The sequence below is a fragment of the Podarcis liolepis genome (genome assembly GCF_965112155.1).
Source record: "Podarcis liolepis genome assembly, chromosome: 11".
Lineage (NCBI taxonomy): Eukaryota > Metazoa > Chordata > Lepidosauria > Squamata > Lacertidae > Podarcis > Podarcis liolepis.
Window position 1 is genome coordinate 29094025 of NC_139565.1, and position 14994 is coordinate 29109018.

Sequence of the window (14994 nt, forward strand, 5' to 3'; positions counted from 1 at the left end):
AACTGATAATGTGATAATATCATCTGTACAGTAGTAAGAGCATTGCTATGATAACAGCCTCAGTTGCTACATTTTGTACATTCTACTGGCATGGGAACTTCTTGCTGTATATTGTTTTTTGACCCAAGTCACCCTCGTTGTAAGATTATCAAATGAACTATCAAACAATACAACTTAAGGAAGAGCAGTATGTATCAGGAAACAAAGAGTGAGCAACAGCAAAGGGAGAAGTAATGTCTTCCCACATATTAGTTTCTAATAAGAATATCCATAGTGGATTTAGGAAATAATTAGTGAAACTTTATACAGTGGGTACTGACTGTGCTTTATAGACCTTTGATCTCCTTCATGTTAGTTTCTGCTAGAATGGAAGCAGCTAGGAAGTGGAGGTGTCGGAGCCTGCCGTTACAAATGGTGCTTTTTAGGCATTAAATAAAGACACTGAGGCTAGCAATCTTTCCATGGATGGAGGCAGCTCAATATCAGACTTCACCTCTTCCTCCAGTCCGTTTATTCTCCTAGCCCTTTGTTCCTCTCCAGCCGCATGGCTGCATTCCAATGTCTCACGTTACCTACATCCGGTCAAGGCTTTTACCCACCCACAAACCAGATATAGGGTTACACTGCCCAGAGGGGGGGGGGAACATAACTCCATATGAGGTCATGCATTCCAATACATTGTAAAGCTCAGAGTGCTGGTCACCGAGGTCAGCAAGGCACCCTGCAATATTACAAGCCTCTGCCGTGGCTATGACTCCCACATGCCCTCTTTCTTTATTTAATTAATCAGACTCTTGTGAGAACGGAAGCGGGCCGCAGACTGGAGAACCATGCAGTACATATAGAGATTAAAGAAGGAATACATTGTATACAGCAACACAAAATAATGCAAATAACTACTATAATGATCACTAAAATCAATAAATGTCGAAGCCAACTTCCATCCGGAAGCCAAGAATATAAGAATTCTGATTCCAAGCTGCATGGTAGCTTCTTTTCTAGTTTATTAGCCATGCACTGGTGTCACTTCTCTAGCACTGAGATTGGTCACTGTATGTTCCTGTAAGAGAACAAGAGCTATTAAAAGTGAATTTCAATGTATATTGACAGTTTGGATATATGCCCCATGACTCTTTCCCCTCCTTAATTTGAAAATAAATGGTTGCAGGCTCATGGAGGGTCAAGTGTACTTGGGGCCAAAAGGATTGCTTAGGGGATATAATATTAGTAAATTGAAAAGATCCATTGACAGACACATCATGAAGCATTATGCCTGAATGACTCTCAAAAGGGTGGCATGTGCATACATAACCAACATTTAGAAGCATGCAATAAACTGGTAAACATAATCATATCTTGTACAAAAATATTATTCCTCCATATCTTATGATAATTTTCTACCCTAAAAGTCTTATTCAACAACTGTTCTTATAGTTCGAAAGTGGCTGAGCCATGGTTGCTGCCAGCCAGAGTAGGATTCAGGCGACAGCTGCTTGCCAGCCGATGAGGTGAAATATGGTGGTTTCAACTGGACTGTGTCATCCGCTTCTCCTTGTATAACGGTGCAGCAAAGGATGGCAAGGCGAATGGTTAGGAAGGCGCGTCCGCGGTTAAAGACTCGCCATGGCCGCACGCATCGAGCTGGAACCCACAAAGGCTTGTCCTCGACGTCCACTGCCGCGTACCCTCGTCCCTACGTGATCAGCGGGACAGGTCCATGCCACGGGGGATCAGGCAAGCGTCGGTACACCACCAAGGGGCGGGGGAGTGCCTCCTCTTTCCTAAAATGCAATTAGTGGGGTTATGGGTCCTAAGATATGGATATAAAAGGATGGTTAAGTACACAAAGAACTTGGTGAACAGCCGAAGGGATATCTGCTGTTGGTATGCTTCGGCCGCCAAGCTGTTTAAGCAATAGTGTTTTGAACGTCAGGTGTGCTCTTTCCACTATAGTTTGACCTGTGGAGTTAAAGGGTATGTCATAAGTTAATTTCACATTCCACAACATACAAAATTCTGAAAATGTTTTAGAAATATATGCTGGACCATTATCAGTTTTGATACGCGCAGGTTTACCCATGACTGAGAAACAGCGGATAGTGTGCTGAATGACATGCCATAGTATAGGATCAGAAAAGAGAGAAAAGGTAGAAATGTCCTTCAATGCTGCATCTGCTCTTGCATTGCCCTCTGCTAAATACCCTGGGTGCAATGTGTGGGAGCGAAGATGTGCAACATAATAAGACAACTCTCTGTGCTGAAGTAAGGCCTGCAGGCCAAGAAACAAGGAAAACAAGTCAGAATCCAAGGAAGGAGTTATATAAGATATTGGTAAAATAGCAAAAAGGCGATATACATACTGAGTATCCACAATAAGATTGAAAGGTTGAGTAGGAAAGGATTGAAAGGCAAGAATCACAGCCTCTAGCTCTGCTCGCTGAGCAGAAGACTGTTGAGGGGTAAATAACCATTTCCATTTTCCTCCCTCCTCCCATGTCACTACTCCCCTACTTCTTGTTCCATCCGTGAAGAGGGTTAAAAATGATGACACCTATAAAATCATCTAAAGCAATTTGCACGGCAGCATTAGTTATGAATAAATGCTGCTGTTCAGTCTGTGAGAAAGGTAAATAAATTGAGGTAACATCATAACTGCTTAAAGCTTTGCTCGTGAACGTCCTTTGATAACAATGTCTGATGTGGATTCAACTACGGAATAAATGTTCTTCGATGGGATGTGCGGTAAATGTAACCATTCTATAATGCAGATAGTCTTCTTCTTGTCCCGCCTGAGCATATAAAATTCCTGTTGGCAATAGTGGTGTAGCAAATACTGCCAGATGCAGCTTGTGTGCAGAACCTCTAGGTGGCGCATGCGGAAAGGTTTCAATGCTTCACTCACAAAATGTTGACAAAGTGTAGGGGAGTTCCGCATGCCTTGAGGCAGGACAATCCACTGATATCGCTTGGTGGGCCGCGAATTGTGACATACTGGCAATGTAAAAGCAAACTGTTCCCTGTCTGCTGGAGCCAGTGGGATGAAGATGGTTCAATGTGGCCAAAAGTCAATTGTTCAGAAATAAGCTGTTCAGAAACAAGATGGTGCCATTGCTGCGGATTTTCCTTTTGGTGGAGGCCACCGTTCTACCCACACTGAGGTATCGGTGATCCTGGTTTGCCACGCTGGAAACGTTGTATCGGTGGCTACAGGCTGGTTTTCATTGAGCACTGCTGCCAGCAAATGAGCCTTGTGGGTGGCTGTACCAACAGACTGACAAATGCGAAGCATGGCTGCTGTGTCTGTGGCTGGATTGGCATTTTCCTCTTTGGCATTTTCAAAGGCCAATTGTTTGATAATTATTTGTTTGGCTTCAGGATTTTCAATTTGGCGACTCACTGCTGTAAGCAGGCTGTCCATGAAGGAAGAATATGATTCTCTTGCCTCTTGCCTGATTGAACTCCACCTTGACTGAATACTGGTGGGTTCTGGGATTTTTCTCATTGCTTGTTTAGCAGCAAGAGCAGTATCCCTCAATAAAATCTGCAGCAGTGTGGCTTGTACTGAAGCCTGAGCAAAGGGGCCACACCCCATCATGGCATCTACGATGTCTGCAAGGGTAATATTTGGATTATTTCCTCTGATTTGTTGTAACAAGGCTGGAGCATCTGCATAGCAAGCAGTTTCCCATTCGTGGTCAAACAAAACACCTGCTGATGGAGGTAACACTGTACGTGCCAAAAGCTTGATGTCATCTGGAACCAAAGGCTGGACTAATGTGGCTTCCAAAAGAGCCTGTGTGAATGGGCCTTGAAATCCATTTGTCCTAACTGACAATTGGAGCTCTTTCAAGATTTTAAAGTCAAAAGGTTGGTGCTGGGCTTGAGTTCCTGCTGGAGCACCAGCAGGGGGCACAATGACAGGGAATGCCACAGTATCCTGAATTAAGGAACAGGCAAGGACTGCACGTTGAAAAGAGGTAGCTGGGTCTGCCTCTGAAAGTTTAGGATTATTGCCAGCCAGACCACGGTATTTTTGCAGGATTGGGTCCTCTGGTGAGGAACTGCAGTATGGAGGTTTGGGGTCTGGAGCTTCTGCTGGCAGGGCAAGGATTGGAACAGAGGCTAACACAGCAGACTCTAACACAGCAGGCTGGGTTAAAGAAGCTGAAGGTTGTGCTGGCAATGCAGCCAGGGAGATATTTTTTGGTGATAAAGAGCCCATGGCATAATGAACCTTGCACCATGCATTTAAAATCCGAGCACTGATGCTGGGGAGCTCATGAAAATGTTCACCAATCTTGTCCCAAAGTTTCAATTCACATGTTCCATTCAAAGGGAACCAGGGATAATGTTCATCAATGCACAGAATGAGCTGTATCAAATCACCCTCTGGAACTTCCAATTTGTTGGAGGAGAGGAGAAATTTTAAGTCTTTTAAAAATTTCTGTTGGGGAGTAGTCAAAGAGCTGCCCATTTTTCAAAAATCAATGTAATAGAAGAGAAGAGAAGGGATCGGACTCACCGGGATCTTTTTAAGATGATTAGCGCTTGCAATCCTTGCCGGACGTAGTGAGCCGATGATAACCACTGCTTGGATCGAAAATCCTCTCACAGTTTCTTTTAAAATCCTCTTAGTCTGCCTCAGACTGTTTGCTTCAAGTTTTGCCTCTTTTCTTTAAGTTGCCTCTTCTTTTAAGTTTGCCTCACACGTTTAAGTTTGCCTCACACAGGGGGCACCACTTGTCGGAGCCTGCCGTTACAAATGGTGCTTTTTAGGCATTAAATAAAGACACTGAGGCTAGCAATCTTTCCATGGATGGAGGCAGCTCAATATCAGACTTCACCTCTTCCTCCAGTCCGTTTATTCTCCTAGCCCTTTGTTCCTCTCCAGCCGCATGGCTGCATTCCAATGTCTCACGTTACCTACATCCGGTCAAGGCTTTTACCCACCCACAAACCAGATATAGGGTTACACTGCCCAGAGGGGGGGGGGAACATAACTCCATATGAGGTCATGCATTCCAATACATTGTAAAGCTCAGAGTGCTGGTCACCGAGGTCAGCAAGGCACCCTGCAATATTACAAGCCTCTGCCGTGGCTATGACTCCCACATGGAGGACAGCAAAGGCTTTAACCTATGAATCTTGGTTTTCACAGCTATGACATTTTGCCATGGCAGGGGGAAAAAGACTTTTAAAATAAACTTAGTGAAGGGTACAGCAAAGGCAACATACTGTTTGGAACATGTTTGTAATGTATGTTTCAGGATAATCATGCTTCAATATCCACGTCAGCTGCATTTCTTAAACTTTGGGATTGTGATTAATATTTTCCAGTAAGTAATAGCAACTGAAAGAGATACTGATTAAGTGTTATTTTAATTCTCAAGTCTTCCCATTTGAATGGTGATAGTCCTCCCTGCTCGCCAGTCTATCTAGGTGAACTTGAGGTGGGGGAATGTATGTTACTATTGTTAGTTTCTACTTATCAATATTGAACTAACGTCTCTTTTTTTGCATCATTGACCTATGTATGCTCACTGCATTATCCAGCTTGGACAATCAGCAGGTACTTCTACATCTCCACTTAATACTCTGCTTTTATACTTCTAATTAAAACAAGTATTACAAATATTTGATAAAGCGATGCCTCTGAAACTTCTCAGTACTGGGAACACACAGCATAGATGAGGATATGATGGAGTAGAAGGACAGGTACCTGCAATCTGGGGGCCTGGCATCAATTTTTATATTAGCCGCCTTGGTTGTCTGCTTCACAGAAGGGGCAAATGGGGAACAGAAGTTATTAAAACCTGATGAAAAGGGGCTTAATCACTAAAGCCTTCTGTAAAGCCATTCTGAGCTCCTGGAATAGAATATACCAGGGGTGGGGAATCCTTGGTCCTCTAGATGTTTTTGTACCACAACTTCCACCCTCCCTGATTATTCAGGGTTCGGCCACACTTCCGCTTGCCTAGAAAGTATAGGTCCAAGAAGTTTCCCACTTGCCATGTGCTTTATAGGCACAGATCCAAGCGGTATTTTGTTTGTCTCCGGGAAAACCTACTGTTTACTGCCAAATCGAAACAAATGCCAATCGACGTTTGTTCTGATTCAGCAGTAAACAGCAGATTTTCCCTAGGTGAAAGTGTCGGGACAAGCAGAAGTGTAGACGAACACTCACAGTTGGAGTCCAGTAACATCTGAGAGCCACAAATTACTGGCATTGCTCCCCCCCCCCCAATTTTTCAAACTTCTATCCAGAACTGTGACTGTGTAGCTGAAGTGCAAATGTTGCTGAACTGTTTATGCAAGTTGCATCCATGAGTCAAATATGGTAAGAGATCGCTTTATATTGCTGCTACAAGGCCCCAGCAAACAATACCAGGAAGTTCTATACCACTGCGTGTTTGTCAAGTAGCAGTCTGCAACAGATGTCCAGGCCAGCATGACAATGTTATCAGATTGAATGCTCACATTTTTGCTGTAGCTGATAAGTCTTTGGTTACGCATCTGTTTCTGATCAGTTGACCCAGCAGAACTGTGCCTCTGGTGAGCTCGAATTTAACTCCACTTCCAGTCAAACTAGGAGGAAAAATAAAATATGGTTTCAGAGCCCTGTGTAACATGTGCTGGTCTGACTGGCCCTGCAATGTGCTATGGTTTTGCTAAGTGGTTGAGCTCATTTTTAATTTTTTTAAAAAAGATTCCTGCACTGGTAAAGAAAAAATAATTAAACTGATATTGGAAGATTGTAATAGCGGCTGGAATAGCACAGCCATTTGCTGCAAGCCTGTTTTCAAATGCACAAATTTTGAGAATGAGGGAAAAACAGCAGTCCAACTATAATCTTAATCCCCTTGATGTTGATGACTGGAGGAGGTTGAGATGACATATTGGTGCTCCTCTTCTGGCCACTACAAGTGGAGAGGAGCAGTGTCTTGGTGAATACCCAGCTCCACCCAGGTGTCTAGAAGACTAAAAGGCCTACCACTTTGTGTTGTGTTGAATCAACCACTTTCTTCTTTCCCAACCCTAATAGTTGCTCTGTCCCTTCTCCACTCCTCGCCTAATTAATGTTGAACTTGAATGTGCCCTTAATTGTAATAGACACTGTTTATTTTCTATGATCAAGCAGTTTAGATCAGGGACGGCTAGTCCCTGGCTCTCTCAACTACCACGAGCCCAGCTAGCATGGCTGGTTATCAGGGATGATGGGGATTATAGTCCAACAACATCTGCAGGACCTGAGCTACTTAAGTTGCCTTCCACATCACATGACATAATATAATTTTTGCTTGGCCAGAATTTTTGAACTGGCCAAATGTTATTTTTGACTGCTCCTCACCCCCCTTTTTTAAAAAAGAGCCCTACTGACTTGTTCATGCATATTGTGAGGGATGCGGACCATGTGGATAACCAAGATATGGTTAATGCATCCTTGTGTGAGTGTGAATAATCCACTGCCTTGAATGAGTCCCATGTTCATCATTTTAGTTTGGTACTGTGGTGTGTATAGTTCAAACCTCATACCTCTGGAATAAATTTTAATTTGAATGTATTTTTGAAATTATATTTTTAATAAGAATTAAAAATTTCAAGAAGTATTTTTAGATCATTGAAATGAGTGGGAGGAATAGCATCACCATGTTTGGAAAATGATATTGAAAACTGGACCTAGCCAGTCTGTGCTGTAAGTATACATGATACCTTGTTGAACTATTAATGGACAGCCTGAACAAAATACAGGAATTCAACGTTTAAACCAGTAGAAAATGTGACATAAACCTTGGTTATCAATCAAGTGTAGAATTGCTTAATAATCCTTAAAATTCATTTTATAAAAATATATATAATTTATAGCAAGGCTATAACAAAGTAAAGTTGCTTCTGAATGTGAATCCAGAAATTATATTCAAGTAATCAAAGTAGTATTATAAACTCTGGTATTGTGAATTTTTAAAAAAATCCATGCAAAATACATTTGTAGCTTCCTGGATCTGAAGACCCTTCTAGGTGTGACTTGAGTAATTTGTACAGTACACCTAATTTGCTTGACTGGGAGTTAATTCTTCTTCTTCTTGGATATTTTGTGCTACCCCTCACTTCCCATCCCAGCCTTAGGCCTGGAGCTGGAGAGGGAAGCCAAGGGTTCCTTGCTCTAGGTTTAGGAAGTTCAGTGTGAGATCAAAATCAGGGCTCCACCCTTTGGAAGAAGGACATTGTCCTGGTAATCACACATTTTGGTTGGCTGCTAAAGCCAGCTAAAGTCAATGTACCCTCTATAAGAGACCTTAAATGGTACAATTAATATTTGTATAGAATTTTGGAGTGCTCAGAGTACTTGCTGAAATGGTTTATAAACTTCAGCAGATGTTTCAGTGGATTCTTTTTATTGTTGATCTGCTGCAAAACTGCAATATAATGTTGAATATGTCTAATGATATGTTGGCTGTGTACCGTTACTACCTTTGAGATGCAATTTATATATGTAATTCTCACAATGCTATGAAACAAAAAAGTCAAGACTACCTTATGTCGTTTTATATTACAATGTTGTTTCTAATTCCCTCCTGTAATGATAACAACTTGTAAACAACAGCATTTATTACTGCAAGGTACATAGCTAGCAGGCAGTGGATCAGACATATGTTTCCTGGCTAGCATGTTGATTGCTGTTGTCACCAAGGTAGTCATACTTATATATAAACTTGGCACATCATTTGAAAGCTGGATGGTGAACAGAAATCAGAGTTTTAGTACATACAGTATTAAAAAAAAATCTACTTTTATCTTGTCTAACCAGATTTTTATAAATATATACATATAGAAGTTCAATGAAGTAGTGTTTTAATTTTAAATGCCATTTTCATCTAATGAGTACTGACCAACTGAATAGCCTGGTCGAAACGTAATGTTAAACTTTGGTTTAGTGTTTCTGATACTGGCCTTGGGTTTGCAAGCTCCCTTCCTCTCTGGCATAGCTGACAGAAGGAACTGGGAGCACTTGTTTTAAAATTAAATTGAGTTTTTTCATCTCCAATCCAAAGGAACTCTAATTGGTTTAGCCTATGACTGGTGAGCAAGCCGAGGTAATTTTAACCTGGGTTCTTTTCCCTTTGCAAAGTTAGCAGATGAATTAACTTGCTGTGCCGAGTGGTAGTATATCTGACCATGCTTTGTTGTCTCCATACGAAAACTGTGATTGCATTCAGATGTAAACCATACTTTGTTGTTATGAGAAAAAACTTAGAGGTCTAGCTCACACACTTCAATCCACCTCTCCTCTGGTGCAGCCACGGAAATTTCTGCTTCAGTTTTTTAGATTAATTGCTGTTGCCTGAACCCTAATATATGGTTCAGATAACTACTGTAGTGGAAACAAACCAGCCTCACAGATTATGTTCTGAAGTTGGTTGGCTTCCATTAAACATAGCTAACCACAGCTTTTCAGAGGTTGCGTGACAAAGTAAACTTTAGTTACTTTAAGACGGAAGTGAATGATTCTGCACTGGAGAAGAAGGGCGGAGGAGCAAAAGTCTTAAGCTCAAGACACTCTCTGTGGCTTCTTCATGTAATGTCTAATCAGTAGTTTGGTATAACAACCAAATCAGCCCACATTGTACTGAAGCAGCAAACTTAAGGTCAGAGGCTTAGAGTTCTATACTTTTTCAGGGTGTCTTAATGCATGCAAAAAATTATGTTGCTACTATGTTCTACTTCTATTATGTTCCACAACCTAGACTTTTTTTTTTACTGCTGTTTGTCCAAGCGCTCCAGCAGACTACAGGCTTAGTGATGTTACGGAAAAATCTAGGTGCGAGGCTGCTCAGTCACCCAGCTCGTTGGGCAGAACCCACGGGTCTCTGCAGAATAAAGGAAGGAGTCCAGCCACCAACTGGAGCAAATAACTGTAGACCAAAGTTTACTGTGCAACAGGTTCAAAGAGGAATTTTGAACCCCGAGGATGGGGTGACAAGGACTTTTAAAAGTTCCTGTCTTATCCCAGCATACAGTTCATTAAGCATCATTGCTACATCGTTGCTACATCAGAAAAGGGGAGGGTTATACATTATTAACATAGGACGAATGTGTTGGGGCAACAGGATATGTATTGGGAAGTACATTCTAAGCACCTACTACAAAGGGACAATAGAACTTTGGTTTGCAAGCCCAGATGAAGAGTGCAAGTCTGGAGGAGTGCCTTTGCCCAGCGATTGATACCTATGAGTACCTTCCTGTGAGTACGTGACCTCCTGCTGGAGGGATTATGGCGGGGACCTAGTGGTTTCCAAGTCCTTGGCCAATGAAGCAAATTGGCAGTGGAATGAAGGAGACTGGCAAAGGAGTTGATTTTATATGATTTTTAAAACTAGAGAACTTTCCTGAGCTGTCAAGTTGAAAGGATACATTTATCCATAATATTTGTAACATGTAACAACTTTAAAGATGTCCCCCCCCCCCCCATAATTTCCATAACAGTGAAGATTCTACTAGATCAGGTATCGTCAGCCTTTTCAGATTCAGGACCTATTTTTATCCCAAACATGCATTTGGGGAACCATTTCTTAATATTTTAATATATATTTGCATATGGTGTTCCTGTTGCAATCTACCTTGGATCAGGCAGCAATCACTAGTAGGTTCTGTTCCAATCTTAAAGATTAGTGTGAGCAACAGTGTTGTTAAACTACTCAGATATGAACAACAGAATAAAATAACTAAATATAGGAAATAGCTGGTTGGGGGACTCCTGTAACTCTTTCATTCTTTGCTTTGAAAATAAAGGAGGTGTTGCAAAAAGGGATAAACATAATTACTTAAATCTACCCACATCACAAAATTCTTCGGGTCTTAAATTAATGATTTGGCTCCTTAGGTATATTGCTAACTTTAAGTAGAAGTATTTATGAATATGAAACATCCATGACATATTAAGAGCAGGAGTAACCAAAATGGTGCCCCCAAGACAATGTTGCACTCTTATCAAGCAATGGTCAGGGATGATGGAAGTTGTAGTCCAGCAACATCTGGAGGAAGCCATATTGGCTGCCTCTGTCTTTGAGTTTGAACCTTGGGAAGAGGAAAGCACTTCAGGTGGGTGGTTTCTATGTCTGGAAGTTTGGTCAGTTAGTTGCCTGTTCTGGACTCCCTCTGAAAAAGCCAATTAGTAGTTTGGGGGTGCTCCTGGGCCCATTTTTATCTCTAGAGGTTCAGGTTGCTTCAGTGGCTAGGAGTACCTTTTGCCACCTATGTTTGGTATGCCATCTATAGGCATTCAGGACAGGGATAAGCCTGTCCATGGTAATTCATGCGTCAGTAATCTCAATACTAGATTATTGCAATGCACGTGTAAGTGAAGCAGCCCCTGGGCCTTGTTTGAAAGCTACAGCTGGTACAAAATGCTGAAACTAGAGCACTGGTGGGAGCAGTCTATCATCAGCACATAGTGCCAGTGCTTAAAAGTTTGCACTGGCAGCCATACACTATAGGGCTAAGTTAAAGGTTCTCGTATTCATTTACAAGGGTCCATGATACCCTAAGGACCTCTCAGTGCTTTATATCACTTCCTAGTCATTTGTAGTGGTCCCCCATGGCTCACACACATGGCTCATATTCACCAGGATGTGTGTGTTCAGTATTGTTGACCTAATTCTGTGGAATTCCCTCTTGATTGGGCTCAGCCAGGCCCTCTTCCGGTTGACCTTCCGGTGCTTGGTGAAGATCTTTTTTTAGTTCAGCAGGTATCTTATGAGGGTTCCCCCTCTCTGATCTTATGTTTCATTTTAACTGACTTTATGGTGTATGAGAAATCCCTTTTGTACACTGCTTAGAAACTGCAGTATTGCTACATAACTTATTACAATGAATAATAAATAGTTACATGAATACATAACTTTGCAAAATGGCAAATCAGATTAATAATATTGGGCATCATGTATGTATTTTCTTTGTTCTTTAGAGAGCCAATCCTACTGGAACTAGTAATGCAGAATTGTCTCTGGCTGAACCCGGAATGTACCAGTTGGACATTACGTTAAAAAGAGGTCATAATCTAGCAGCTCGTGATCGAAGAGGTAAGAATATGTTGATCAAACACTGTTTTTACATAAAACACTGCAGAGGCTGGAAAGGTTAACCTACCTTGGTTAAATTTTATACATTTTTATTTTAATATTTGTGCACTGAACATGCTACGCTTGTAACAATCTCCAGCGGAGAAGCTTTGTTGGTCTGTTGCACCAAAACCAACAAAAAGCCTTGTAATATCTTAAAGTGCACCTTAGCCTATGATGAAGCAGCTCCTTATTTATTTATTTCATACAATTTCCATTTGAGTGTTACAAAATTTCCCTGGAAGCAGTTTACAAAAAAAAGATAAAACGATAAAGCTATCAATAAGAAGAATTAGCAACAACAGTTTACAACTTTCAAAAAGTTAAAATAACAATAGACTACAGATTAAAACTTGAAGCAACTGTCTAAATATCTGGGTAGGCCTGTCAACTAATACATTTTTAGCAGGTACTAAGAAGGCCTAGTAGGGACGCGGGTGGCGCTGTGGGTAAAAGCCTCAGCGCCTAGGGCTTGCCGATCGAAAGGTCGGCGGTTTGAATCTCCGCGTCGGGGTGCGCTCCCGCTGCTCGGTCCCAGCGCCTGCCAACCTAGCAGTTCGAAAGCACCCCTGGGTGCAAGTAGATAAATAGGGACCGCTTACCAGCGGGAAGGTAAATGGCGTTCCGTGTGCTGCGTTGGCTTGCCAGATGCAGCTTTGTCACGCTGGCCACGTGACCCGGAAGTGTCTCCGGACAGCGCTGGCCCCCGGCCTCTTAAGTGAGATGGGTGCACAACCCCAGAGTCTGTCAAGACTGGCCCGTATGGGCAGGGGTACCTTTACCTTTTTAAGAAGGCCTAGTATTGATAGGCAGGGAATTCCAAAGTATTGGTGCTGCCACATGGAAAGATTGAGTTCTTGCAAATGCGGAACAGGTATTATTTGGCACGTGTAACAGTTCCCCACAATTATGTAAAGGCTTCTACTTGCATTCAAACTAATTAGGTTGAATCAAAAGCGCCTCGTTTTCTGACAAATGGAGGGCATTTTTGAATCCAACCTTGTACGTTGAAGGCTCTGTGATGATGGAAACCTTTGGTTATATGAAACAACGAAAAGAAATATACAGGTTAATAATCAAGATTGCTCCCTGTTGAAATTTAAATATGAACTAAATTTAAATTCTGGAATTTATAGGAAGATTTGATACTGTACTTTCAGATATAGGCTGAATAGGCACTGGGAAGAAGCTAGCTCACCACAGAAAATATTAGCCCCTTTTAGATGGTCCTGAGTAGTATTTATTTTGCTGCGTCAATTTATTACTTGAATTTAGGCCAAAAAGGTTAGGCATCCCTGCATTTACCACTTCAGGATTTTTTTACGGTCTTGTTTGCATTTGATTATATATAGTAATACGACTCTTGCATTGCTATCTTACTTTGAAATCATCTTTCTTTGGAATAACATCCCCTTTCTGTCTTGACTCTACACCAGCCTGCGCGATCTCTCCCTCCTCCTGCACCTTTTCTTCATTCTCCGATCCTGTAGCTTCTCCTGCCTCTGACTTTCATCTCCTGGCTGTTAAAGGCTCCCCCAGATCACTGATCCCTCCTTCCAAGTCAGACTCCAGCTCTGCCTGTCCTGGTGCCCAGTCATCAGCATCCAATATCCTCAGTGTCTAGCCAGACCCTGATGCCCTGACGCTTGCTTGCTTGCTAGCTAGCTATTCTGCCACCATCACCACCTGGAGTAAGTTAAAAGTGCTCCTCACCTGGGTGCCTGAAATGTAACTGGAAAGTGATGGAGTGAGGTGGTGTGCCAAGACTGAAAGCTTCAAATGGTATTTGCTTGACTCTCCTACTTGGCATTGAGTACCACTGTGAAGTCGGGAAGAAATTGCTGCTTTGAGTCTTACTTCTGGATTTTTTTGTTAATAACATCTGTCTTGAAACCACAGTAGCCCTCTGAATTGCTATTAAAATGGAAAAGCTATTAATGTTTGTCACTGTAGCCTTGAATTTTCCGAATGTCACAGGCATGCAAAACATTACTTGTGAATATGTAAAATCTTATGTAAAGAACTCCTTGAACAAAAACAGTAAATCTCCTTTGAGTGGTAGTTAGATAATCCCGGTGCTCTAGGTTTCCTTTGCTTCAGAGATAATGCTTTGGGCATATAATGAGGAATAATTCAATGTGATAGTCTAGTCATTGTAATAAGCTTAACACATTCTGAATCACTTTTTATCTGTATTGCAGCAAATAACAAATTGCCTCAAATAGATTTATTGCTGACCCTCATTGAGTGGCACTGAAAGCATTATTTTGTGAATGCTGAAAAGGCAGTGCTTTGCTCTTTTTAATGCATAACCACAGAACGGGGCCTGCCAGACTGCCTAGTAAATGAAAACACTTTTATACTATGCAGTGTGTGTGTGTGTGTGTGTATAAATAAAAGCAGTGTTTAGATCTGAGCTGTGGGACTGAGTGTTAATTTTAGAGTGGTTCCCCACTCCAGCACCAACTCTGTAGGGTAGTTTCATAGCCCTAGGGAACCCAATGCCATCCTTTCTTTTTGCTGCCACCACCAGCGTATGGGTCACCTAGGGACAGGGGTGTGGGACTCCGAGTGTCTCCTCAATAATGCAGGAACAGCCAGCTGAATTTTCAGGTCTCTGGCATGGCAACTCCCACTGCCTCCTTTCTGCTTTCCCAGGCCCTTTAACAATCCTTAACATGGTACCAGCAACCCAAGCCATGCGGAGAGTTAACAAGCCTTTGAGCGTATTCAGAAATTGCTATAGCCCAATTAAGCATTTTATTTAAAAGGAGCATATGGAAAAAGGATGTGGGGCAGGGAATGGCAGGTAGGCAGTTCAGCATTGAAATAAAACATTACACCACAATATTGGTCTAACTAATCCTACACTTGATCC

At 41.9% G+C, this 14994-nt stretch overlaps 2 protein-coding genes across 15 annotated transcripts in view; one reads left to right on the forward strand and one right to left on the reverse strand.

The window, feature by feature from the left end:
* Positions 1-14994, forward strand: part of MCTP1 (multiple C2 and transmembrane domain containing 1) — a 175046-nt gene that overhangs the window by 39573 nt on the left and 120479 nt on the right. For all 14 annotated transcript variants that reach the window (XM_083465215.1, XM_083465204.1, XM_083465211.1 and 11 more), the window contains exon 2: positions 11963-12077. In XM_083465215.1, the coding sequence (XP_083321341.1) occupies positions 11963-12077 (115 nt within the window). The remainder of the gene's footprint in view (positions 1-11962; positions 12078-14994) is intronic.
* LOC310688686 (uncharacterized protein) lies at positions 2815-4704 on the reverse strand. Its single transcript, XM_083465495.1, has 2 exons — positions 3901-4704; positions 2815-3666 (listed from the first exon to the last, which is right to left on the reverse strand). Exons 1-2 carry the CDS (start codon positions 4472-4474, stop codon positions 3089-3091), a joined length of 1152 nt encoding a protein of 383 aa, XP_083321621.1. The 5' UTR covers positions 4475-4704; the 3' UTR covers positions 2815-3088.

Bases quoted from the DNA above. Each gene is read 5' to 3' on its own strand.
- LOC310688686 (XM_083465495.1), bottom strand. From the start codon at position 4,474: ATGGGCAGCTCTTTGACTACTCCCCAACAGAAATTTTTAAAAGACTTA. The intron at 3,667-3,900 runs GTGCTCCAGCAG...CTTGCTATGCAG, and splicing joins TGTCATTGTGCCCCCTGCTG to ATGCTCCAGCCTTGTTACAA.